The 22,968-nt window shown below is 40.1% G+C and overlaps 1 protein-coding gene across 11 annotated transcripts in view; it reads right to left on the bottom strand.

Moving 5' to 3' along the window:
- PARD3 (par-3 family cell polarity regulator) overlaps positions 1-22,968 on the bottom strand; it is a 578,687-nt gene that overhangs the window by 140,331 nt on the left and 415,388 nt on the right. For all 11 annotated transcript variants that reach the window (XM_073002940.2, XM_078378538.1, XM_073002942.2 and 8 more), the window contains 2 exons: positions 22,277-22,504; positions 17,275-17,491 (listed from right to left, as the gene is read on the bottom strand). In XM_073002940.2, the coding sequence (XP_072859041.2) occupies positions 17,275-17,491; positions 22,277-22,504 (445 nt within the window). The remainder of the gene's footprint in view (positions 1-17,274; positions 17,492-22,276; positions 22,505-22,968) is intronic.

Raw genomic sequence — 22,968 nt, 5'->3', positions numbered from 1 at the left:
AGAGCTTAAGTGCAGTAAAACAGAAGCTGGAACCAGGAAACAGAAGGAGGCCATCAGGCGATTAATAGCCATGGGTGAAACAAGCTTTGCCGTTGCAACAACAAGGTCATTCCCTCCAATTACTTGAAACCAGCACAACAGAGTCAGGAGTTACTACAAGGAAGCAAAATCTATCCGGCTTCAAAAACTGGCATAAAAGCATTCAGAACTCATCTGTTTTTGAATGTAAAACAGGCAGACAGTTCAAAGAAGCAAAGCCATTGAAATGCCACACCAAACACTAGGTTGCATGGAACGCCCCTCAACAGCAAATGAAAATCTTGCAATGAGCATTTATTAGATTTTCTCAATTCACGAAAGGGAACTGATCTCCTTCTTCTTGACTGCGCCCAAAGATAGGGGTGGAAAAACCTCAAGCTTCCTTCCATGCTCCTTTCTTTTCTCCTTAGAAGGATCTAGCAATTACATTATGAGCTGCCTTGGGTTCTGCACCAGGAGGATGCAAACAATTAACCAGACTCAAATAAATATAAAATGATGGCTAGAGAAAGGGCTGAGAGCATGTAGAATGGGGTACATTTGTATGCTTCTTATCCTACAGATATGTACATGCACTTTTACTAAGGGAGTAGCCATTTCACACAACCATCGATTCCTAGCTTTTCATTCATTCTAACAGCCTAATATTGACAGGGAAAGAGCTGTCTGGATAGCTCAGTGACTTGAAGTCAGGAGCTCAATTTCCCAGTATACTTCCTGGGAGAAGAGCCAGCCAGTGTAGCCTCGAACAAGCAGTAATATCCTACAGCACCACCAGAAGACAGGACTGCTAAACCACTTTTCAGTACTCTGTACCTAAGAAACTCTAGCAAGGTCACCATAATTCAAAAACAACATAATAGCTCATAAATAAATACGTAGGAGAAGGAGTTCTCATTGGCTTGAAATCCTGTTGCTTAGTGTAGTCTCCTGTATGGAGAATTAGTGCAGGGAAATCGCCCCAGAGGGAGACCACAGCTGCGATACAAGGACATCTGCAAGCGGGATCTGAAGGTCTTAGGAATGGACCTCAACAGATGGGAAACCCTGACATCTAACCGTTCAGCCTGGAGGCAGGTGGTGCATCACGGCCTCTCCCAATTTGAAGAGACCCTTGTCCAGCAGGCCGAGGCAACGAGGCAGTCACAAAAACAGCAAAATCAGGGAGCTGGACAGGGGACCGATTGTATTTCTCTTCAGTATGGAAGGGATTGTCACTCTTGAATTGGCCTTTTCAGCCACACTAGACGCTGTTCCATGTCCTCAATACAGAGCACGTTACCATTGTCTCTCGAGACTGAAGGATGCCTAAGAAGTGTAGTAAGTTGCAATTAGAGTAGGCCTACTGAATCAGTGGGGATTTGGTCCTGTGTAAGTTCCACCAATTCAATAGTTGTGACTTACTACGCTAAGCAACATGGTTTTAACCACTGATAAAAAAAAACAGCGATGAAAAATTCATAATACAAATAACCCAGAAATGTAGGAACAGATTCTGATCTATCTTCTCTGCACCACATCTGAAAATATACTAAAAATGTGGTCACAGAAAGAGTACCTTATCACCTTGCACCTTATGTACAAGATATACGGTAGCTTTCAACTTTTTTTAAAAGTCTACTAAAATCTTCTCTTCTAAGATACGAAGACACAGTGAGTTTAGCACATTCATGATTCACTGATGGTACAGCATGCTGGCAGGATGCAGAAGTGATCGGTCCACCATTTAACATGTTTTAGGTACCAGCATCAATCAATTACAAAAATACTAAGTTTCCTTGCAACTAACAGTCCCTTTGTCAAGATGTGAAATTCAGAATGTACAGAATGCGAAAAAAAAATTGGGGGGGGCGGAGATAGACGATCGAGCCCTGGAAATGTACATTGTATTTTTAAAATGAAGTTTGAACAGCAGGTTACAAAAAAGTCACTGCAAAACAATCAGCTCTCCAGCTGAGCAAGGTCACTATGGAACAGTGGATGGCGAACCTTTTAGAGCCCCAGTGTCCAAACGGCAACACAAAACCAAATTATTTACTTCAAAGTGCCAACACTGCAATTAAACCTGAATACTGAGGTTTTAGTATAGGAAAAAAAAACTCATGTCATTTACACATTTTGTCTGTCTGGTTCTTTATTGATTCCTCCAACTGACAGCTCTTTTAGAAAAAAGTCAAGTGCAAAATGCTACACTGAATTAAATGCACCCTTTTTATAAAGCTTCTTAAGTACATTGAAATCCTGAACTTGTTTTCCTCCAAAGTAAGCTACCCTCAGAAAAGCAGCTATATATAGGACCGCAAATTTTTAAGTGTATACCTACATTTAATACACTACATAAAGCGTATACACACATTTCACTTATTTGAAATGTAGTGTTGGAAAAGAGATTTACAGATATCATGACTTGTCAGAAAGATAAGTAAAGCAAATTAACTGTGGACTCTCACTAGAAGCTAAAATAACCAAGGAAAGGGTATTGTACTGCATTGGCATCATGAGAAGACAAGCTCACTGGAAAAGGCAGCAATGCAGGAAAAAGTGCAATGCAGTAGGAAAAGAGGAAGACTGCACATGAGACAGATTGACTCAATAAAGAAAACCACAGTCTTTTGTTTGTAAGACCTTTTGTTTGGTGTTGCAGTCAAAGCAGGACCAGGAGCAGAGAGACTATAAGCTATAATACTCTTGCCTGCTTTGGGGATGAAGAACAGAGAAATGTGATTGCTACACACTTCAGAAATTGAGTCCCAGGTGTGTTGGTTGTCTTTTACTAGGTGTCTGCTGTTAGTGAGTCTCTGCTAAATATTCCAGTTCTGCCCAGTTCAGTTTAGAGTCTAAACAGAATCTTGAAATACTGTACTTGCTGTTCTCAGCAAAAATTGCAGAGCTAAATGCAGTGGAGATGAACTTTGGAAGGTTCCTTTTTTCATGGTTTTATTTATATTTATTCATATTTAATTTATATACCACCCCATTAGTCCCAAGGCACTATTCTGGGCGGCTTACAGACAATTACAAACCAGGACAAACAAACTATGGACACTAAAATGTAACAGAAACAGCAATGACAAATCAAAACCATAAAGGCCAATGGCACCAACAAATTTTCACAATAAACAGGACCAGATGGGAGGCGTTCAGACAGGGTTGGATTGAAAAGCCTCCCTGAAAAGGGGTGTTTTTTAAAGCTCAACCCCCATCTCTGTTGTATGCTTTTCTTAGAAAGGCTACTTTTGTTTTCACTTCACCAGTTTGTTTTGCAGGGTATCCCATGACTTGTCATATCTATCATGGCAGCATTTCTCAGTGTTCCCAGTTTGGGAACCCTGGGAATCAAAAACAGAGTCTGGGGACTTTGCTGAAGGCTCAGATGATGGGGATCTAACCAGTATCTTAATGAAGATCACCTAAGGCACCTGATAAATGGCATAACTGAATTCAATTATTATAATTAATTAATTAATTAATTAATTAATTAATTAATTAATTAATTAATACATACATACATACATACATACATACATACATACATACATACATACATACATACATACATACATACATACATACCCCACCCATCTGGCCTAAAAGGCCACTCTAGGTGGAGGCATTCTGATTGTTATACTTAACCAACGAATGGATTATGTACTCATACTTGGCAGCAATAGGTCAAGGTTTGAAAAATTATAGTACTATTGTCACTGTCGAATTGGCCTTCTCAGCCACACTAGACGCTGTTCCAAGTCCTCCGTACAGAGCACGTTACCATAGTCTCTTGAGACTGAAGGATGCCTACTACTGTCATGGTGGCAGCTTTATAGATTCTGATTTACAGAAAATAAAATAGAAATTTATAATTTTCCCCCTAGTGAATAAGACCCTATAGTTACCGATCCTGGAAAATCAGTTCTTTACTGGTTGAAGGAAAATGTAAACCATCTGAGATAAATATAAATACAGTGGTGCCTCGCATAGCTGAAGCATCGCTGAACGGGGCAGCGATTTCCATTGGAACGCATTAAACATCGTTTAATGCGTTCCAAATAGGCCAAATACTCACCGTTCAGCGAAGCTTCAGGATGGCCGGCAGCCATTTTCACGCCCTCGCCTCGCTTAACGAGGGCGCGAAAACGCTGCGCGCGGCCATTTTAGGCCATTTCCCGGCCGCCGAACAGCTGATCGGCGGGGGTCGTTTTGCGAAGATCGGTAAGCGAAACGCTTACCGGTCTTCGCAAAGCGAATTTTTCCCTATGGGAACAACGTTGTGCGATCGCATTAGCGATCCGAAAAAACGGATCGCTATGCGATTTAATCGTTATACGGTGCGCTCGTTAAGCGAGGCACCACTGTATAGGAATGCAGAAGACACAAACAACAGAAGGCAACACTACACATCAGTACATGCCACACCACTCATATCAGATACTAACAACACAGATATCAAAGAGTACATCATGTAGCAGCAGTAACAACAACAGCAGATTAGGACAACATGGATTTTCCTCCATAGTTTCAAACTGGCTTGGTTTAGCTGGGTGAACACTTAGAATAATTTTCTTGTGTCATTTATAATATGCTTAAAGGCTAAAGGTTGCTTAAAGTTACAATGCTTTTAGCTGTTTAATGATATACTTTAGAGTTGTATTCTCTTTTTCAATGCACTATTTTAGGCTACAAATGTCTCCATTTTTTTACAATTTCTTTTGCATTTTATTGTACTTTTTACACTCCTGTATTTTGGACTGATTTCTCACTTAAGTATTTGCCTGCAACTTACATTTAGTTTTCATATATATTTTAAGCATTTGTGCCTACAGTTATATATGTTAAGATTTTTGGATGTTCTCAACAACTTCAAAGTATTTTTGGAACATGAAAGCAATGCTAATATATAAAGCTTGTAGAATTAGACAAGCTGATGTTTCCTGGAATCACTGCAAGAATTAAAAGACTTTTACCTTGATACCAGATGTATGTTGACATGACTGGAAATGATTGTCCAATTTCATTCTGGAATTAACCCTAAGTGGGATGAATGCCACCTGCGATGAAAACAGGTGTTTGATTTTTTCCCCCCTTAGAAATCTATAAGGTTCTGTAGGCTCTCTTTGGGACTCTCTGACCTGACATATTTTCAACTAATGAATTTGTCCCATAGTTTTGCTAGCGGTAAGATTCTTCCCTTGCCCCACAAAATATTATATAATATATGACTTTAAATTCTTCATGTTCATGAGGACCTACTGAGATCGGCTCAAGCCATTTTGGAATTTGGGTCTTTACTAAGCATGTTCACAGAAACTGCCAATAAGAAAAAACAAAATATCATAACAACTTAATGAGTTGTCTTAGTTAGAATCAGAGCAGTCCCACTGACACTGATGGAATTTCATTTAACTAAGACCCATAGGTTTCAAGGGCTCTCCCCTAAGTGTGGCTATGTCTAAATCGAGCCCGATGCAAATACTGCTCAGTGAAAATAAACCCTGATTTACTCTGATTTCATAGAAGTTGAAGGTAAAGGTTACACGGACATACAAAAGGTTAACCATACTCTTAACAGTTTACCTCGAATTTCCCAAACATTAAAACTTCCCTATAGACCTCATTATCTATAAAACATTAATATGTCAGCACTTTCTCCTGTCAGTTAACGGGCATAAAAATCTTTGTTGATCTAAGTTTTCCACGAAACACCCTCTGATGAATAAATTAAGCAACACTTCAGACCTTGAAAACTGGCATGTGTTTAATTTTGGTGTTATGAACCCACAGAAACAACACTACTGAAGTTACAAGAATAGTTTTTAAGCCATTCCGGCACTACCAAAGAGTAAACAGATTGCATAAATATACTTCCAGAATCATAACAGCCATCTCTCTTTTTAGTAGCTGTCCAGACTTCATTTCTTTAAAAATATGTAATAGGAACTACTTTATCAAATGCTACATTGAGCTGAATGGCCTGGAAGAAGGTCTAAATGAGACACTTCTTGATTAATTTGCACTTGATTACTTTGCACCATCAACCAAAAGCCATTGCTTCAAATTTATCCAGAGTAAATTGCCCAGGTAGGCACAGCAGCTGTTGCATATTCATTAGTTTATAAGTGCAGGAGTCAGCTGATCCCACATTCATGCTGAACAGGTGAATGTTAATTTGAAGTGGTTTTATGCCATTTCGAAAGCTGTGAAATCAGCTTGGAGGGAAAACTAAGCAGAAGAGCACACAGCACATATGAAGCTTAAGCTGTGCTAAACCGCTACTTAAAACAGACTACACGTTGTCTACCTGAATGCAGTTCAATGCTTCTGCAGATGTCTTAGCCTACATATGACAATATAAAAATATGTACCTCCTCTTCCCATATCATAGGGGTACCTTCACAGGTGTTTACTACCACGCTACCTGGAACACACCAGATCTAATATAATCTTGGAAGCCAAACAAGATTGGATCTGGTTAGTGCTTAAATGGGAGACCATCAGTGAATATCAGGGATTTCGAGGTATGGCTGGGGAAGGAATCCTGCCATAACCCTGCCATAGCCCTGTATGGCCAATGCCAGGCAGAGATTACGACACTTGGGCTAAGTGGACTAGTGGTCTGATTCAGTATATCTGTGACTTATAAAGTAGCCTTGAAAGTACTATATCAAGAAGAGGGCAGAGTGGAAACAGAGCAGAATGGTTCACACCTGTTCATTGTTAAATCTCCCAAATGCAAAACCACAGAAGTCACTATCCTTAATAAACTATATTGCCCAGAACAGGATCAAGAACTCTATATGAACCACAGAAAAACACTGGGGATCTGTGTTCTTGTCTCTTTGATCCCCTCTGAAACCAACTTAGGACCTAAAGTTTCAAGATTCTGTATTCAAAACGAATGAGATTTTCAATTTCCCAGGGATGAAACGGCTTGTAATTCAAGCTGAATCATATCCTGCTTTTAATAGCTTCCCACTTTTCCTATAGCAGGCTTTTTTTTCATACTTTAAAAAAAATCAAATAAGATCTCCATACGGCATTATCCAAAGTAGACTATACACACTCTTTGTATGAAAGCATCTCATTATTTTCTTTAACCTGCTTTATTTTATGAATAACAACCTTCCAGGCACTCCTATCTAGGGAACCTTGGCACTGGGGTTGTAAAAGCTAACTGCGATGAACATTTCATCATGAGCTACTAAAATGTTGCTGCATAGCAAAAACTTTACTGTTGCTTGTTAAACAAAGAAAACAAAAGCCTACCCTAAACTTACCTGAAACTTATCTAAACAATGGCATTGGCACATGATACGAAAGTGATTACAGAATATCCCCTTTGCTATTACTTCCTGCTGTTTATAGTGAGCCCTAAAAAGACGCTTTAAACATAACACTACACACCATTTTGAAAAAGCATAGGGGTCGCTTCTGCAGTTACAACGTGAATTAACTATCTGTGCCCTACAGCTACGACACTATCAGTGTTACACCAAGAACACTTCTCAGCTCTATTATTGATGAGTACAGATAAATCCTGATTTTATTACTGTGGTGTGTTAAATATAAGACCATCCTTGAAAATAACTTGGAAGGTTCAGTTAATTCAGAACTCAGTGGGTAGAATTTTGACTTACTTTATTACAAATACAGCCACTATTTTCCACTACAAAGTAGTGCTCCACATAACGTACAGTTTTCGTGAAAGATTAAAACAAGTAAAAACCAAATTTAACGATGCAATCATAAAATCAAGCAAAACCCATCAGACCGTAAATTCCATTAAAATCTACTAAATGAACAGCTCAAAACAACACAAGAGAGTAGGTTAAACATCATATGCCAATCTTTAAAGATGAACTTTTGTATCATTTTTTTAAAATCATCTTAAAATCAAGAATAACCATCTTAAAATCAAGAGTAAAAACTGATCACAACTCTGAAGAGACTGCGTTCCATAGCCTGGAAGTTACACAGGCCTGTCCCCTTAAGTGCCTGCTAGGCAGGCTTCTGGAACTGATCCTATTCTTAAGAGGGGCTCTCCTGAAGATCCTGACATCTGGATAGGCTGAAAGAAGACAGGCAGACCCTTAGATAGCCATTCCCAACGACTTGGTGTAGCAAGAGTATAATAATAGCAATTATATGCTGTCAAGTTGATTCTGAATTATGGTGCCCCATTCCAGGGTTTTTAAAGTACAGAGGACTCAAAAGTGGCTTTCTGGTCTCTTCTTCTGGAAGACTACACAGCTTGGATCTTCTCCCAGTGGAGAATCAAGCACCTAACCTCTGGGTCCACAGCTAGGTGTCCAGCTCACTGAGCTATTCAGTCACCTAGGTCAGAGGTCCCCAACCTCCGGTCCGTGGCCTTGTGCCGGTCCATGGCCTAAGCCGGACTGGGCCGCAAAGACAGTCCTCTTTCCCCCTCCCGCTGCATGCACTCCCCCCGCACAGCTGCTTTGTGCCTGCGTGAGCGCACCCTCACCCCTTTGCGTATGAGAGAGAGTGCACCTGCACAAACACCGCACTGCCATTTGTGCATGCACCTGAGTGCCTGCATGAGTACTGCACTGTCATTTGCGCATGCGCATGAGTGAGCATGCCTTCACGAGTACCCTCCCGCTCCTCTGCGCAGGTGCACAAGCGCGCACACACACTTGTGTGAGAGGGAGCGCGCTCCTTCACACATGCACACAAGCATGGGGGTGCCCTGCCGTCCCCAGCCGGTCTGCGGGGTTAAAAAGGTTGGGGCATCATGACCTAGGTGATAAAAGTGACTGAACAGTCATTCTAATTTATATCTACTTTAAATGTAAGACAGACCTAAGGGTGCATTGAGAAGCCCCCCCCCCACAAGCTCTTGTTCTTGCCCTGAACTCCTGTATTCCTGACCTTGCATTCCTGCTCCGGCTCAGTGCTCTCACTCCTGCAGCCCAGTTCCAGTCCCGGTGCTCCAGTTTCCACTCCTGTGCTCTTATCCTGGCTAGTTGGTCCGTGTGTGAGTTTGGGCTTGGCATGCCGTGCTGTTGGCTGGGTTCTGGTGCCCTTGCCCCCGCTGTTGAAGATAACCATTCACAACCTGACACCGTGCCATTCTACCTGTGCATTAAGATCTTCAGATGAGGCTTTTATCTTAGCCTTATACATGGTCTGTCCCATCATGCATAGGGTAGGGAAAGCAACTGAGGTGGACCAGGGGCAGGTCCTAACCGGGCTTCCTGAGCCACTTGACAGTTTCTCTCTCTTGAGGGACAGAGCTATGTGGGCTACTGAGTCTTTCCTGCACTCACTAAATTAGCCTACTGCCCTCAGTTGTGCCAGAAGATGCTTTCCAATGATCACTGCTGAAGCTTCTGCACACACAATAGTGGGGTGTCATCCTATCTTTTGCAAAATCTCTTGGGTCAACCCTGTCCCTCTGAAAGCCTTTTTATAGATGTCCCACCTCTGACACCAAATACTTGGTTGTCTGGAATATGCATGTCTTTTCTCTTTCAAAGAGACAGCCGAGAGATGAGTTCTTTCAGTATAAACTCAAATTCAAGGCAGAAAACCGACACCAATGATGGCTGGACCAAAGTGTGAAAAGAAACGATAACCCTTCCTCTCCTACATCTATTCAAACAGAATTTCCATTCATGGGGACCCTGTGCCTCAATTTCCAGGGTTTTGAGCTGTCTAAAGTGGTTTATAGGAGTAAGGCTGTTAAATTACACTAGAAGAGATTTACAAGAATAATTGTGTTTATGGCCAGAAGCTAAAATGCACTGGCATTTCCTGAATAAACAATTCTTTATTCTTAAACAAATGATTAACCAAGGGAAACCCTTTAAAGATACATAAGCAATCCAAGCCCTTGTGAAACCAGGACTCTGGCTTATATGGCCTGAAATGAAATATTATAAGTTAAAGCTCTACCCCACTTCTGGAAGCCCATCACTCACCCATGCTGTCAATCTAAAGAACTCAAGCTTTAATTTATTAATGGTGTGGTCGATGCATGTACTCTCCGACACAGATATATGTCTCCTCCTCAAATCGTAAATATGGCATTGCAAACATTAGTTTCAATAAGGCTATTTCAAGAAGGCTTAAAAGTTAATAAAACAAAACTCAAAAGAAGAAGCTTGGAAAGATTATGCTAACTATTGCAGATATTCAGTCAATATCAGGGTAGCAAATTAAGTCTTAAAAGAAATGTTTGCAACACACACTGGAAGGAATGTCATTAACATATTCTTTCATCTAGCAGATTCCCCCACACTCAAGACGATATATATTTATTTACCATACTTTGCTACAGGCTGAATAGTCATCAGCCTTCAATTTTCACATCCGTTGCAGAAAGGGAAAGGAGGGTGTGGAAAATCCCCATCTTGTACACAGGCCTGAATTGAAATTGACTTTGAATCTCGGAACTGTCAACAAATTCTCATACGAAAAGGTTTCTTTTGCGGAGATTATAAAGTAGGTGTCATCCCTGACACTTGTATTTTATATTCAGATGGCAGGACTGGGAAAGAAATGTTACAAAACGTCAGGAAGGGTCTTAGAAAGCTCAGCTGTCACGCCATGTGCCTCTCTGGGCTTGCTTTGCAGTCAGATCCTGCACCGTTGATGTCAGAGGTTCTCCACTTAAACTCTCTGACAAGCAAAGAAGAATACTGGAAGAATATGTTATCGGAAGCTACAGACTTGCTTCACTACCAGGTCAGCCTGACACTGATTCTGGCATGCAAAACCCCCAAAGCTACGATCCTGTTTCTGATTAAAAATTGTACACTGTGCCACACTGGATATACAAGTTCAAGATTTATGTAGGGGAGATCCAGCTGGAAGGTGTTATACTGCATTTTATCATTCTGTTTCCTGCCGGAATGACAAACTGGTAACTAATGTAAGATTACTATAATCTCTCATTTTAAATCCATCGTTCTGTATTACCTCGTGATGGGTTCTACATTATTTTTCTTTTTTCCCCCTTTTCTTTTCTCTCTTTTTTTGGAGGGGAAGGCACACTGTTTACTACTAGATTCTTGCAGGAGAAACATTTGTTCAAATCCCTGCTCAGCTGCATAGGCTTCCAACTATGGAACTACATACTAAGCCTACATAAAATACAGTATACATACATGTTATTACAATAAAGAATGATGTTAAAGTAATAAAACTGGACATTTTGAGAAATAAGGTACAGAACATTTATTACTGCTAAGAGTTTTGGTGACAAAACTGATTTAACATTAGCAAGATAATGTAAAGGATCGATAAAATTAATAGAAGCGAACAGTAAGTTATTTATGTAGTTCTCCCATTAGAAGGTTCTCTACTTCTTCTGAACCTCTCTACTGCCTAAATAAAGTTAAAAGTGGACAATCTTTCTTAAACTCTGCTCAGCAAATGCAGTAGCATCAAGGTAGTGACCTAGTTTATCTGACCCGAGACGCTGCTACCTCTCTTCCACCCAAGTGGATAACAAAAGCTGTCAAGCTTCCATTTAAGCCATCTGGGAGCACAACCTGGTACAATTTCCCATGGGGTCCTCACCACCTGAATATGAATGTAAAGGAGATGTTTGCTTGAAAGTATTTCCAGGTTCCAATCCTGTGTGTGGAAAGATTACATACCAGGTGGCTTATTTCAAGCCTTAGTCTTCTCTAAGGCGCTTTCCTTTCACACATCCTTGTAGATGCTGGTATAGAAATGCTCAGTCTTCATTTTCAAGTGTTCAGCTAGGAGCGCTGAATGCTCAAAGAGTTTTACACCTAAACGAAACTCTGAGATTTAGCTAAGAGCAGCCAATGCTGAAGGGGTCTCTGCTCCATTCTGGAACATACATTCCGTGAATGTTCTTGCACACTCTTCAAGATATGCAAGCAAGGAGATGATATCAGTTACAGTGCACAGAGAAAAGGGAACTAGCAGCTCAAACTGGGGTTATCTGTTCACAATCGCATGTACTGGGACAGCAAATGTCTCCAGGAAGGGCTTTGTTCTTATCTGGATATGAGGCTAAAAATGCCTAAGAGATTATTTTTTTTAAGGGATAGTTTGATAAAATGGAAAATGCACCACTTGTCAAGTTGGGCATCCCTTAGAAAAATGATAAAGGTGCTGTATGACTGTCCTCCATTAGGTTTTGGAAAGCTGGTGAAGACACTAGGTAGGCCTGGGCCATCATCATTAGTGGAGACTATGTAATTATTCATTAGAGGACGCAACCATGCTTCTATTTGGAAGAATTAACTAGACAGCCACGTCCACATGAAGCTTCAGCCAGCGCAGCCTGATCATAGCAGGCAGTCCTTCCCAGTGTCAGCATCAGAGATCCACCGATTTTCTGCACTTGGTGCAGAAATTATGAACTTGATACGAATTTTTGCCAGAGAGAGAGCTCTACTTTTTAGCAGCTTTTGATTTACTCTTAGACATAAAAAACCACATGAAATGCAAACCACGGAGTAGACAACAGGAATGGCAAACAACTGGCATGTGCAGCCGACATATGTTGTTTCCCCAAATGTCCAGTCAGAGGTCTCAGGTGGTTAATGCAGTTGGAACATGCAATTCAAAGCTCCAAATAATATGTTTATGAATCTGGAGACATTCTGTGCACTGTGTAAGAAGAGACAGCAGTATATCTGATTTCAGCTAAACAGGTTTTTTAAACTAAATTATCTGTTTCCTTTCTCAGAACTAGATGGAGCAACACTCCAAGGCTCCTAGTAATCATTCCAAATGTAATTGTAGAATTTAGTTTAATGGTAGTATGGGAATATTTCATTTGCATTGGTTTCTCATGGATGCCTTGCCCAGCTGTACTCTACAGACAGTAGGTCCTGTAGATGAAAACCAGGCACTGCACTGTCTGTATCTTAAACATTATAACCTACATATCTAAATAAATGTACAATATGTCTTGCAAAATTGTGATAAATTGTACTTAATTCTTAAATGAAGTAATGATGTAGAATATCATCACGCAGATTATAAATACCAGGTGTTTGCAGACAAGGTGGTCTGAGTATTGAAATATAAGAGAACACAGCTTATTTTTCAGTATCAGAATACTACACATCTTGAACAAAGTTATCAGAAAAATGAAAATAAAGATACACTAATCTCTACTAATTCTATAACAAAGCAACTTATTCGGAAAAAAATCCATGATTTGGAAGGAACTTCCCTTAGCCAAATTGTGAGATCCTGGGAGTTCTTTATCCCACCCACCCGCCAAAAGTCCCATCCCTACTTCACAACTGGTTTTTTGCACTGAATAGTCATCTAATATGTTGTTTGTGCAAAATTAAAAATGCTTCTACACGTTTTCAGGTTGTAACCTGCTCACTTGCTCCTCCGCTTATTGTTTTAGACAACTGAGCAACACTGAGGCTAACTAAGATGCTCCAACTCCAAGGATTCCTACTCAAGAGAATTATAGATAAGGCCACAGAACATGGCGATAGAGGTCTGTTGTACAAGTTTTTTTGGGGGGGGCAATGCAAACAAGTGTGATAATCTCTGGTGTGGGTGGTACACAGGGAATGCAGGACCAAGATCAATCCAGTGTGTACAACACCATACACAAAGCACATACTATCTATGCAAAGCAGGCAGCTTAACCCATTGCATTGCAGCTTTTTTGTTTGTTTTAAGAATACCTTCTGGTGTTTTTTTTTTCTTCCCAGACAGGAAAATTTCTTGTTAAAACAATCAAACAAAACCAGTGGTGACTTGATATCCCCAAAGTTACAAATACTTCAAACTCTATTCAGGTGACATTTTTCCAGCTTTTCTCCAAGATTGCATGTAGCTCAGAGTGGCATTTTTAAGGAATGGCAGCAATTGTAACATTCTTAAGGGTTTTGGGGAAATAAACAAGCAAGCAAGAAAATAAACAACCTTAAGCTAGGTTTTGGATTAAAAGGAGGGGGAAAAATAAACAATTTCCAGTATCTTACAGCCAGAAAAAGAAGTGTAGTCCCAAAATGAAAACATTTCTGATTTCTGCCTTTAATAACTGTGAGCAGAGATAAGGGTAAATTAAGAGCAGGAATAATTTCCTTCTTGTGCCAATGAAGTTGGATTCTTCCCAACTGAGCCACACACAGAATGGCCATGGCATTCTTGTACCCCCACCCACATGTCTACGAAAAGTGTGAACCTATAGACCAAGTAGCTTCTTGTCACCGAATGCTACAGTATTCTCTTGTTTAGCGCCAAAAGGAATGAGTATACCTGTCCTCTATCAGGCCAGCATTCCTAGTACAGGTTGTAACCTGCTCACTTGCTCCGCAGCTTATTGTTTTAGATAACTAAGCAATACTGAGGCCAAGTAAGATGCTCTAACTCCAAGGATTTCTACTCAAGAGAATTATAGATAAGGCCACAGAACATGGCGAAAGAGGTCTGTTGTACAGACCTTTATCTGTCTGTCTGTTGTTTGCCTTTGCAAATTCATTCCAATACACTTTGATTCTTGCAATTTCCTTAGGGAGATTCTGCCACAGTAAGGACAGAGGATAGGTAACACAGGAATTCCACCAGAAAGAAGAATGACATACTTTGGAACTTTAAAACGCAGACCAAATTTCGAAACAGGTTTTGGAAGTCACTGACCAGAGAGAGGTATCTCACCAAATTGAGTAGTTGGCTAAAAGAATGATCACCAGTATGTGCATATAGCTAACCTCCGTAAATACTGTTTAAAAAGAAAAAGACTAATGATGGATTCATTACAAGCAGACTACTGCCCTCTTTATTCTTATCTGGTTTTTAAGACCTGCTGCTTTTTAAGTTCTTGTGTTTTGACCACTGTTCCATTCCGTATCAGATGCATCTTAATTGGTTTTGTATTTTATTCTTCTGTATACAACCTAGTACTTTTTAAAAAACTCAAAGGGTTGATATAAAATAACCTTAAATTAATAAAAACCTTTTCTGAACTGAAATTAACTTATTGATTTATATATTTTTATTTATATTTTGTTTTATTGATTAATCTTCAAGATGCCATAAGACCCTTTATTGTTGTTATATATTTTTTAAAACTAATAATGCATAGATACTGAAAGGGAAAACATTGTATTCAGGTTCACCGATTCTGTTGTTCACAAAGAAATTGCCAAGTTTTCTGCCCACTTCTTTGGATCCCCTGCTTGAATATCGATCAGTGACCTTGAAAAATCTGCACACTTTGCCCAGAATGGATTTTGGAATTCGCCTTATGGCTAACGTGGCTTCCTCTGCTTTTGTACATAGTTTCCATTAGAGATGAGCACAAACTAGTGGTTTGGTGATTCAGTGAGGTTCGTTTCCTGGCCAAACAGTTGATCCGGGCTCGGTGCCACGCCCCCTCCTACAGGTACCCACTCAACAGAAGCACTTGGAGGAGGCAGGAAGGGGATGCTGCTGCTGAATAGTCACCTGTCGAAGAGGGTGGGGTGCCAAATTGCAAATGGTGTGAAATATGGAAGACAAATAACAAAAGGAGCAATGAAACCTACAACCATCTCTTTCAAAGTTCCATTGATAAGCTCATGCTACTTGTGTACAAGCTGTTGAAAAAACAACACCGGTGGTATTCCCCCCCCCTCAAAAAGCACATGCCAAGTAATTCGGTCTTCCAGACATCTGTAACTGTGAAACAGCAAGGGGGAAAAAACAGGAGAAGCAGCAGCAGCAACAATAACAACATGAACCAAGTGGGCAGGAGGGGGTGGGACAGAAAGAAGCTTTGAACAACCGGCTAAAAAAACAGATTTTTCAATATTTTATGTGACATGATACAACAGGCACTAAGGACAAGAGAAACACAGGAGTTGGCCTGCACTGCAGCTGGCTAAAAAAGTTGCACAGGTTTGGTTCATGGGAGGTTTGTGCTGCATTTACATCTCGCTGCTTATTCCTTTAGAAGGAAATCTGATACAGAAAGATCAAGAAGCCCTTCTCCCTGGGAGATGCAGGCCTGTGTTTCTGGCTGCCCTATGCCTGGAGATGCTGAATGTTTTGCAGGCATACAGAAAAGATTCTAAACCCTAGTGGGCACATATCCGCTCAAATAAATATAACAGACTGTAAGAAAGTATGTAGAGGTAAAAAAAGAAAAACGAGTACAGTACACTCTGGATGCTGTTCTCATGAAAGACACACATTATGAGCAAATCTTGCAAAGTTAGTTTTTCAAAAGCAATTCCATTTAAAAAAAGTTATTTCAGATAAGCAATCAAATAACAAGGCTGGGAAGGAGGAGAATCAAATAAGAGGTGGATTAACTCATTAACAGAATATATGCACTTGACTTTGCAAGATCTGGACAGGGGCTGTTAAGGATAGGACTTTGTGGTCACCAATTCAAAGTCACCATAAAGTGGAGGCAATTTGATAGCCCATCACAACAATTTGTTGCAATTATTTTTGACTCCCCAAAGTAGTTGTTTACCAGTATAGTTACAAGCGTGTTTTGGTGGTTGTTGTTGTTTGCAAAAACATCTTTGCATCCCCACTTCTCAAAAGTAACTTGATAAGATAAGAAACACAGGTAAATTTTACTAAACTGTAATCAGGTGGTGTGTTTATGTGTCCATCTGTCTGTCTTCTCAATACATTTTGGAAGAGTTTATGCCTATGTCACAACCACCCTGAAACATTGGCTGAATATTTTATTTCTTTATGAAATAAATGCATGCTCTGCCCTTCTATTCTCAAAGACTAAAGAAAAAAGAGTAACATCACCCAGTTCAATTACTTTATAAAAGCAATAATAAAACCAGGACAAGCAAAGCAGATTAATAAAAAAAGAAATAAAACACAACAAATTGGTTATGAAGAACTGAAATTAGGCAAATGGAAAGCTTAGTGGAAAACCAATAAGGAGGGGGTTGAACATAGACAAGAAGCTCCATAATGTGTTCATCTTACTGTTGCATGTTCACATTCTCTTTATAAAGCTTAGGAGCTCTGGAAAGAACAGAGTAGCTGAAATCCTGTTGCTTAGTGTAGTAAGTCTCAACTAGAATATGCTCATTGAATTAATAGAGTTTATGGACGAGTTAGCTCACCAAATTCCCAATGATTCAATAGTGTGACTTACTAGCAACAGGATTTCAGCCAATATGTCATTTTATCTTTATAACCCTGCAAGATGATGGAGGATAAGGGCTCCCGTGTGTAACATTTGCTTATCAGCACAGCGCAAAACCATGAGGAAAAAAAAAAGCAGTTATGTTTTCAGGCTCCTACCTAAACATGTCCCCGAGGCCCTTCAGCATTCCTTTCTTGGCTTTAATTTTGTCCTTCTCTTTATCTCGATCTTTCTTCTTGTCCTTCCCCACCTTTTTCCGGTCACTTTTATCTTGATTGCCATTCATCTGTCTTTCCAAAGAATGGGATGGCTGGTCACTAGATGTGGACACCGATTCTCTGCCCGATCGTGAGCTTTCCTCGGTGTCTTCCTCCACTGAAAGGGGTAAAATAATTTTAGGAAAGATGAAAGGAAAAAAAATTGAAACATGTTTTCACTGCAATGGTTTCAGATAAATACAGATTAATAAATGACCACACTTTGTGTATGCGCTGGCAATATACATCTGAACACCTCCTGTTTGGGGTGGAGGGCAACCAGCATGAAGGTCTATATTATCTCCTAAACAGCTTGCAGTGGGGTCTAGACTTACGAACTTAATCTGTATTGGAAGGCAGTTCTCAGGTCGAAAAGTTCATAAGTCGAATCTTCATTTCCCATAGGAATGCATTGAAAACCATTTCATCCGTATCTGCTCTTTTCGTCCATAGAAACTAATGGGAAGCTGCTATTCCGCCTTCTGCCACTAGAGGGGGATATTTTATTCTTTTTTCCTTTTAACCTAAGATGACTTAGCTTTTAAAAAAAGGAAAGAAAAGAGTTCGTAACTCGAATCTAAGTTCGCATGTCGAGTCCATATATTCCTATGAGAGCAGTTCTTAAGTCGAAACGTTCGTATGTCGAGCCGTTCGTAAGTCGAGACCCCACTGTATATCACACCCTTCAATAAAATTCTCCAGGTGACTTTGTGGAACCAAATGGAATCAAACAGTATGAGCAAATGGATTCTATGTGCAATGGAATTACAGATACTATTTTTTTTAATCCAGCCCAACTCTTTCCATCTGTCCACTGAAGGTTTATACTTGATCAGTAATTTTCAGTTTCACTAAACAAAACGCCCTGCAGTTGTTTTGAAAAAGAGAGACACAATAAGGACAGTACTTCGGACTCTGCAAAGGTGGCCACAGTTCTGGTGGTATTTCCACGGTTGAAAAGTGTTCTGCACAGACTTCTCCACTGTTTCACAGCCTATACAATCTCTAGTAGCAATGTCTCATCATTTATCTGATAGGTGTGAAAACACAGAACTCTCATGTAGGGCATTTCTGCTTGTTAGTAAGTGTTAACCTATGAATCCAGGGATTCCTTTAGGTATCTGAACAGATCTGTGTGCAGGAAGCACAGCTTTCTGCACATCTACCTGTTCAATGACTACTTGTAGCCTGTTTTTTTAACTTGTTTCTACAGCACAAACAGCATGCAATCCACTGGGAGAAAGGAGGGAAAAGTTGCATTGCCGCATCTGTCTTTGGATGAAGGCTGTCTCTTGCGTCACCTGTTTTCTATGCAAAATGTCCCATGTTCAGCTCCTAGGAAGGGGTGGGAAGTCCATTCCAATTGCTGTTGATAACACAGATTTTGATTGAACTATCATGTGACCAGATATCAGGCAATATCTAATATTCTTCCTGTAATCTGATCTTAACCTAAGGAGCCTCGTGGCGCAGTGGTCAAACTGCTGTACTGCATCCAAAACTGTGCTCACAACCTGGGGTTTGATCCCAGGTCACTGGCTCAACCTTGACTCAGCCTTCCATCCTTCTGAGGGTGGAAAAATGAGTACCCAGCTTGCCGGGGGGGTGCAACATATAGCTTGCATAATTAACTTGTAAACCACCCAGAGAGTGCCTTAAACTCTAAGGGGTTCATATTGATGATTTTTAGCTTGCACCTGATATTCAAAATTTTTAATTTCCTCAAACACAAATTTCCAAAATATTACCATTTCTTTAAAAAAAAACACCACAAGAAACAAAATTATTCCTTTTTGTATGTATATTATCTCAGAGTGGCATTAGGTTATTTTGAAAGCATAAAAGGGGATTTCCTCTCTACCACCTGAGCTGCTATGCAGGCAAAACATAAACCAGGCTGTCTATGACTGAAGCGCAAATATAGATTCTATTTTAGAAAACCAATAAGGAAAGAATTATAACGCTCCTGCTCTAATTACTCCATAAAACAAGCAAAATTGCACATGAGAAACTATGGTGATTGAATGTGAGGCTCTTCTATAACTCAGCTACCAGACTGCTCATTGTGTTATTTAATACAAGCAGAAGATCTAGCAATTAAGACGCAAGAGAGATTAGAAAGCTCTGCCAATTTCTCTGGATTCAAATGAGTTGCTCTCAGACAAAACACAGAGAAAGGAAACTCTGTTTTCTTATCAGCCATTCCAAGAGTTCACAAACAAAGTACTGTGATTCAGAGGACCCAAATATGCCAAGCAGTCAGCTGTGACAATCTGATTCTAGCCACTAAAATCGCTAGCTGCCCTTCTCCGAGTTTAAGGTCTTCCCCATCTAAGAGTTTGAATAGCCTATTGTTCTGAAGAGCCTCTCTCTCTTTCTCTCTCCCTGTCTCTCTTTCTAAACAAGCCTGCAGAGGCAATGTAGTCCTATATTTCGCAGTGTACATCCTTATAATTTTAGAACTCGGCACAAGATATCATCAAGATTTATGTATAAACAATTCAATGTAACCTTTTCCCCCCAAAGGCAGAAAAGGTCACTGGCTAGCAAGAGAAAATGTTCTTTCTTCTCTAACCCACAATTTTTCCTGTAAGACAATTTGGACAGCCTTTATAATGAAAGTAGTTTTCTGAATTCACAGCTTTCAAACATTTCCTAAAAAATTAACTTATCTATAAAAAGCTGAGAGCACCAATTCATTTTCTTTTTGACAGCAAACAAGGTAACAAACTCAGTGCCTCATCTTTCGTCACTTTTTGTCATTCATAAAATGTCCATGCAAACATCTGTGCGGTGAAATCCACACAAATATATCCTTCTATGCCACATTGAAAATGTTACAATATTAAGATCAAAAATTCAATAATTTTCATGCAATTCTACCCTACGTCAGTTGATCAGCTTTTTGGGCTATTGTTTTTCCAGCAGGACCACTACTTTACTAGGTCACTAATGCACAATTAAATTATGATAAGGTTAGGTTGGAAGAGGTTCTTTCATGTCCATGACCTCCTCCACATGTTGGGTCACTCTTGGGGTTAAAGAACTGAAAATGCAAATGAACACCCATTAGGGTGGGTAATAGCTTATCATTAACTTTTATTAGATCTGTCTAGCTTGCATATTCTAATTAAAGACCAGAGGTACCATTTCCTCACTTTATGGATGAACTTCTAATGCGGATATAACTCATTCTAACTGCAACTTATTTCTTCTTCTGTTAAACCTTAGAGGTAGAAATAATTCCCCCTTCCTTTTCCACTGCACTCATTGTCTTGCTGTCACATTCCTACCACATCATGATATATAAGAAGAGACAGCACTTTCCTCCATAAATCTCTGCAGCACCCAAACTGGGTGCCATCAGTACAACCTGAGTTAGTAAACTGCATGCTTTAATTAAGTGCTATATAAAAGACTTCCCTTCATTGGTCTCAGCTTCCCATCATTCGTCAAGCAATTTGGGTGATCCTGAGTTCCAGTATTATTAAAAAAAAGGAATGAAAGTTATTCCCTGTATGTGTCACCATACCATCTATAATATCTTCATGTAGTCCTTTTAATAACACATTTACTGCATTGTGGAAACAATGTCTGGCGTTTTGGGAGATCTGCTTTTTTGACAGCACAATAAATAATCTGTTGGAGGGACCACATGCTGGGACGCGAGCCTACATTTTGTGTTATAATTTGTAACCTATTTGAACAGGAACTGGGCAGCACCGTCGGCAGTAAGTGAATGGCGAGTGGTATCTGCTGCAGAGCTGGCATTGTCAGAGAGCTGCATCATTTGGGGCACTCAAAAAGGGCCAGACTTTGTGCTGAAAGAAACCCAGCATGGAAGGGACTGCGAGGGCAGAAGAAAGAATGAACAAGGAGGAGAATGTAAAAAAGGGAGGACAACTCATCCCCTTTGTCATTCACTTGACTATTACTTATTGTTACGAACTGTCAAGTCATCTCTGACTTACAGAGACCATGGTAAGGTTTTCAAGGCATTTGAGGTGTTCAGTGGAGAAGCCAAGCAGAGATCTGATCCTAGATCTCTTAAGCTCTAGCCTGACATTCTATCCACTATACCACACCGGCTCTCACTATTATTATTATACCATGTAATCACATTATTATTGCACAAGAAGCTACTGTAGTACCTTAACAAGGAGCAATATTTTTGAGATAGCAGAGAGAGCTCCTGTGATGCTGAATTGGCTGTGGAAAAGTAGTATACAGTGGTGCCTTGCTAGACAGTTACCCCGCATGACAGTGTTTTTTTTTGCTAGACACTGACTTTTTGTGATCGCTATAGCGATTCGCAAAACAGTGATTCCTATGGGGGAATTTCGCTGGACAATGTTTGGCTTTCCTATGGCCGATCTTCTCTAGACAACGACGATTCTTTCCCATTGGAACGTATTAAACAGGTTTCAATGCATTCCAATGGGGAAATGCTTTTCGCTAGACAATGATTTCGCTAAACAGCTATTTCAGTGGAACGGATTCTCATCGTCTAGCGAGGCACCACTGTATTGGCAAGTTTAGAAAGGCAAGTGCTCACCATGGCCATTTCCACAGCCATCCCACCCCAAAAGGAGAGTGCAAAAATGCAGGCAGCCTCATTACAACAGAGATAGCTCGGAGCAATGTATTCTTCCTGAGATGAAGCATTTACACCCTAGCTTTTGTGGGGACTACAGGACAATGAGATGCTGGAGTGGAATGGGAGACAATGTCACATTCCTACTCATTAAAAAGTCCCAGGGTTTCAATGGTGAGACTCCTGGAACCATTCTACCACAGGCAGATCCTTGAAATGTAAAATAACCCTGTGATGGTGTTGGGAACAGTGCAATCCTTGGGGTTTACTCAAAAATATGCCCCATATGTTCACCCAGGGCTTACTTACAGGTTTCCATGCCTTCATCATCCTCATCTGCTACAGGTTTATCATAAGATTTGTCAATAGCTGCTCGGAAGCTTTCATTGCAACCTCGCCCTCGGATTATCCGTGGTCGTGGGCGGTGGAAGGGAATATCCCCATTCAGCGTTACCTCAGCAACTGCTGTCTGCAAGCTTTCTAATGAGCTGGATTTCTTCAGGCCTAATGAAGGACCCACATCTCTGGTTGGGGAACCTTAACAGCATTATTTAAAAAAAAAGAAATAAAAGAAAAGTTAATTAGGAATAGCAAGGAGAACCCTTACACTTGATTATTCACATTCACAGTGACAGTCTATGGGGATTATGCTTAACATTATTCACATTACCTCTGTAATCTTTGGGAATTCTAGGGAGATCTGTGGGTAGCAGCAATGAGCGTATCAAGTCAAATCTGACAAGGTTAGCTCCATGCCACTTGTGGGAAGGTAAAGTCATCATCATTATTTTAACAATTTAATGAGGGTTTTTTTATATATAGAAAGCTCTTACCCGTCCCAATCAAACATTAAAAATGTCACTCTGAACTGACTGGCATAGCCAGTTAATTTTCTTTAAAAAAAAAAAAAAGCAAAACCAATCCTATGTAACCAGTGGAAATGATGAATGTTAAAGAGATTTTATTGACCTGAAATTACCCTGCATTCTCAGAATAACATC

This window comes from Pogona vitticeps, chromosome 6, assembly GCF_051106095.1.
Source record: "Pogona vitticeps strain Pit_001003342236 chromosome 6, PviZW2.1, whole genome shotgun sequence".
NCBI classification, from domain to species: Eukaryota; Metazoa; Chordata; class Lepidosauria; order Squamata; family Agamidae; genus Pogona; species Pogona vitticeps.
The sequence above is the reverse complement of the archived record's forward strand: the minus strand, read 5'-3'. Positions and strand labels throughout refer to the sequence as shown.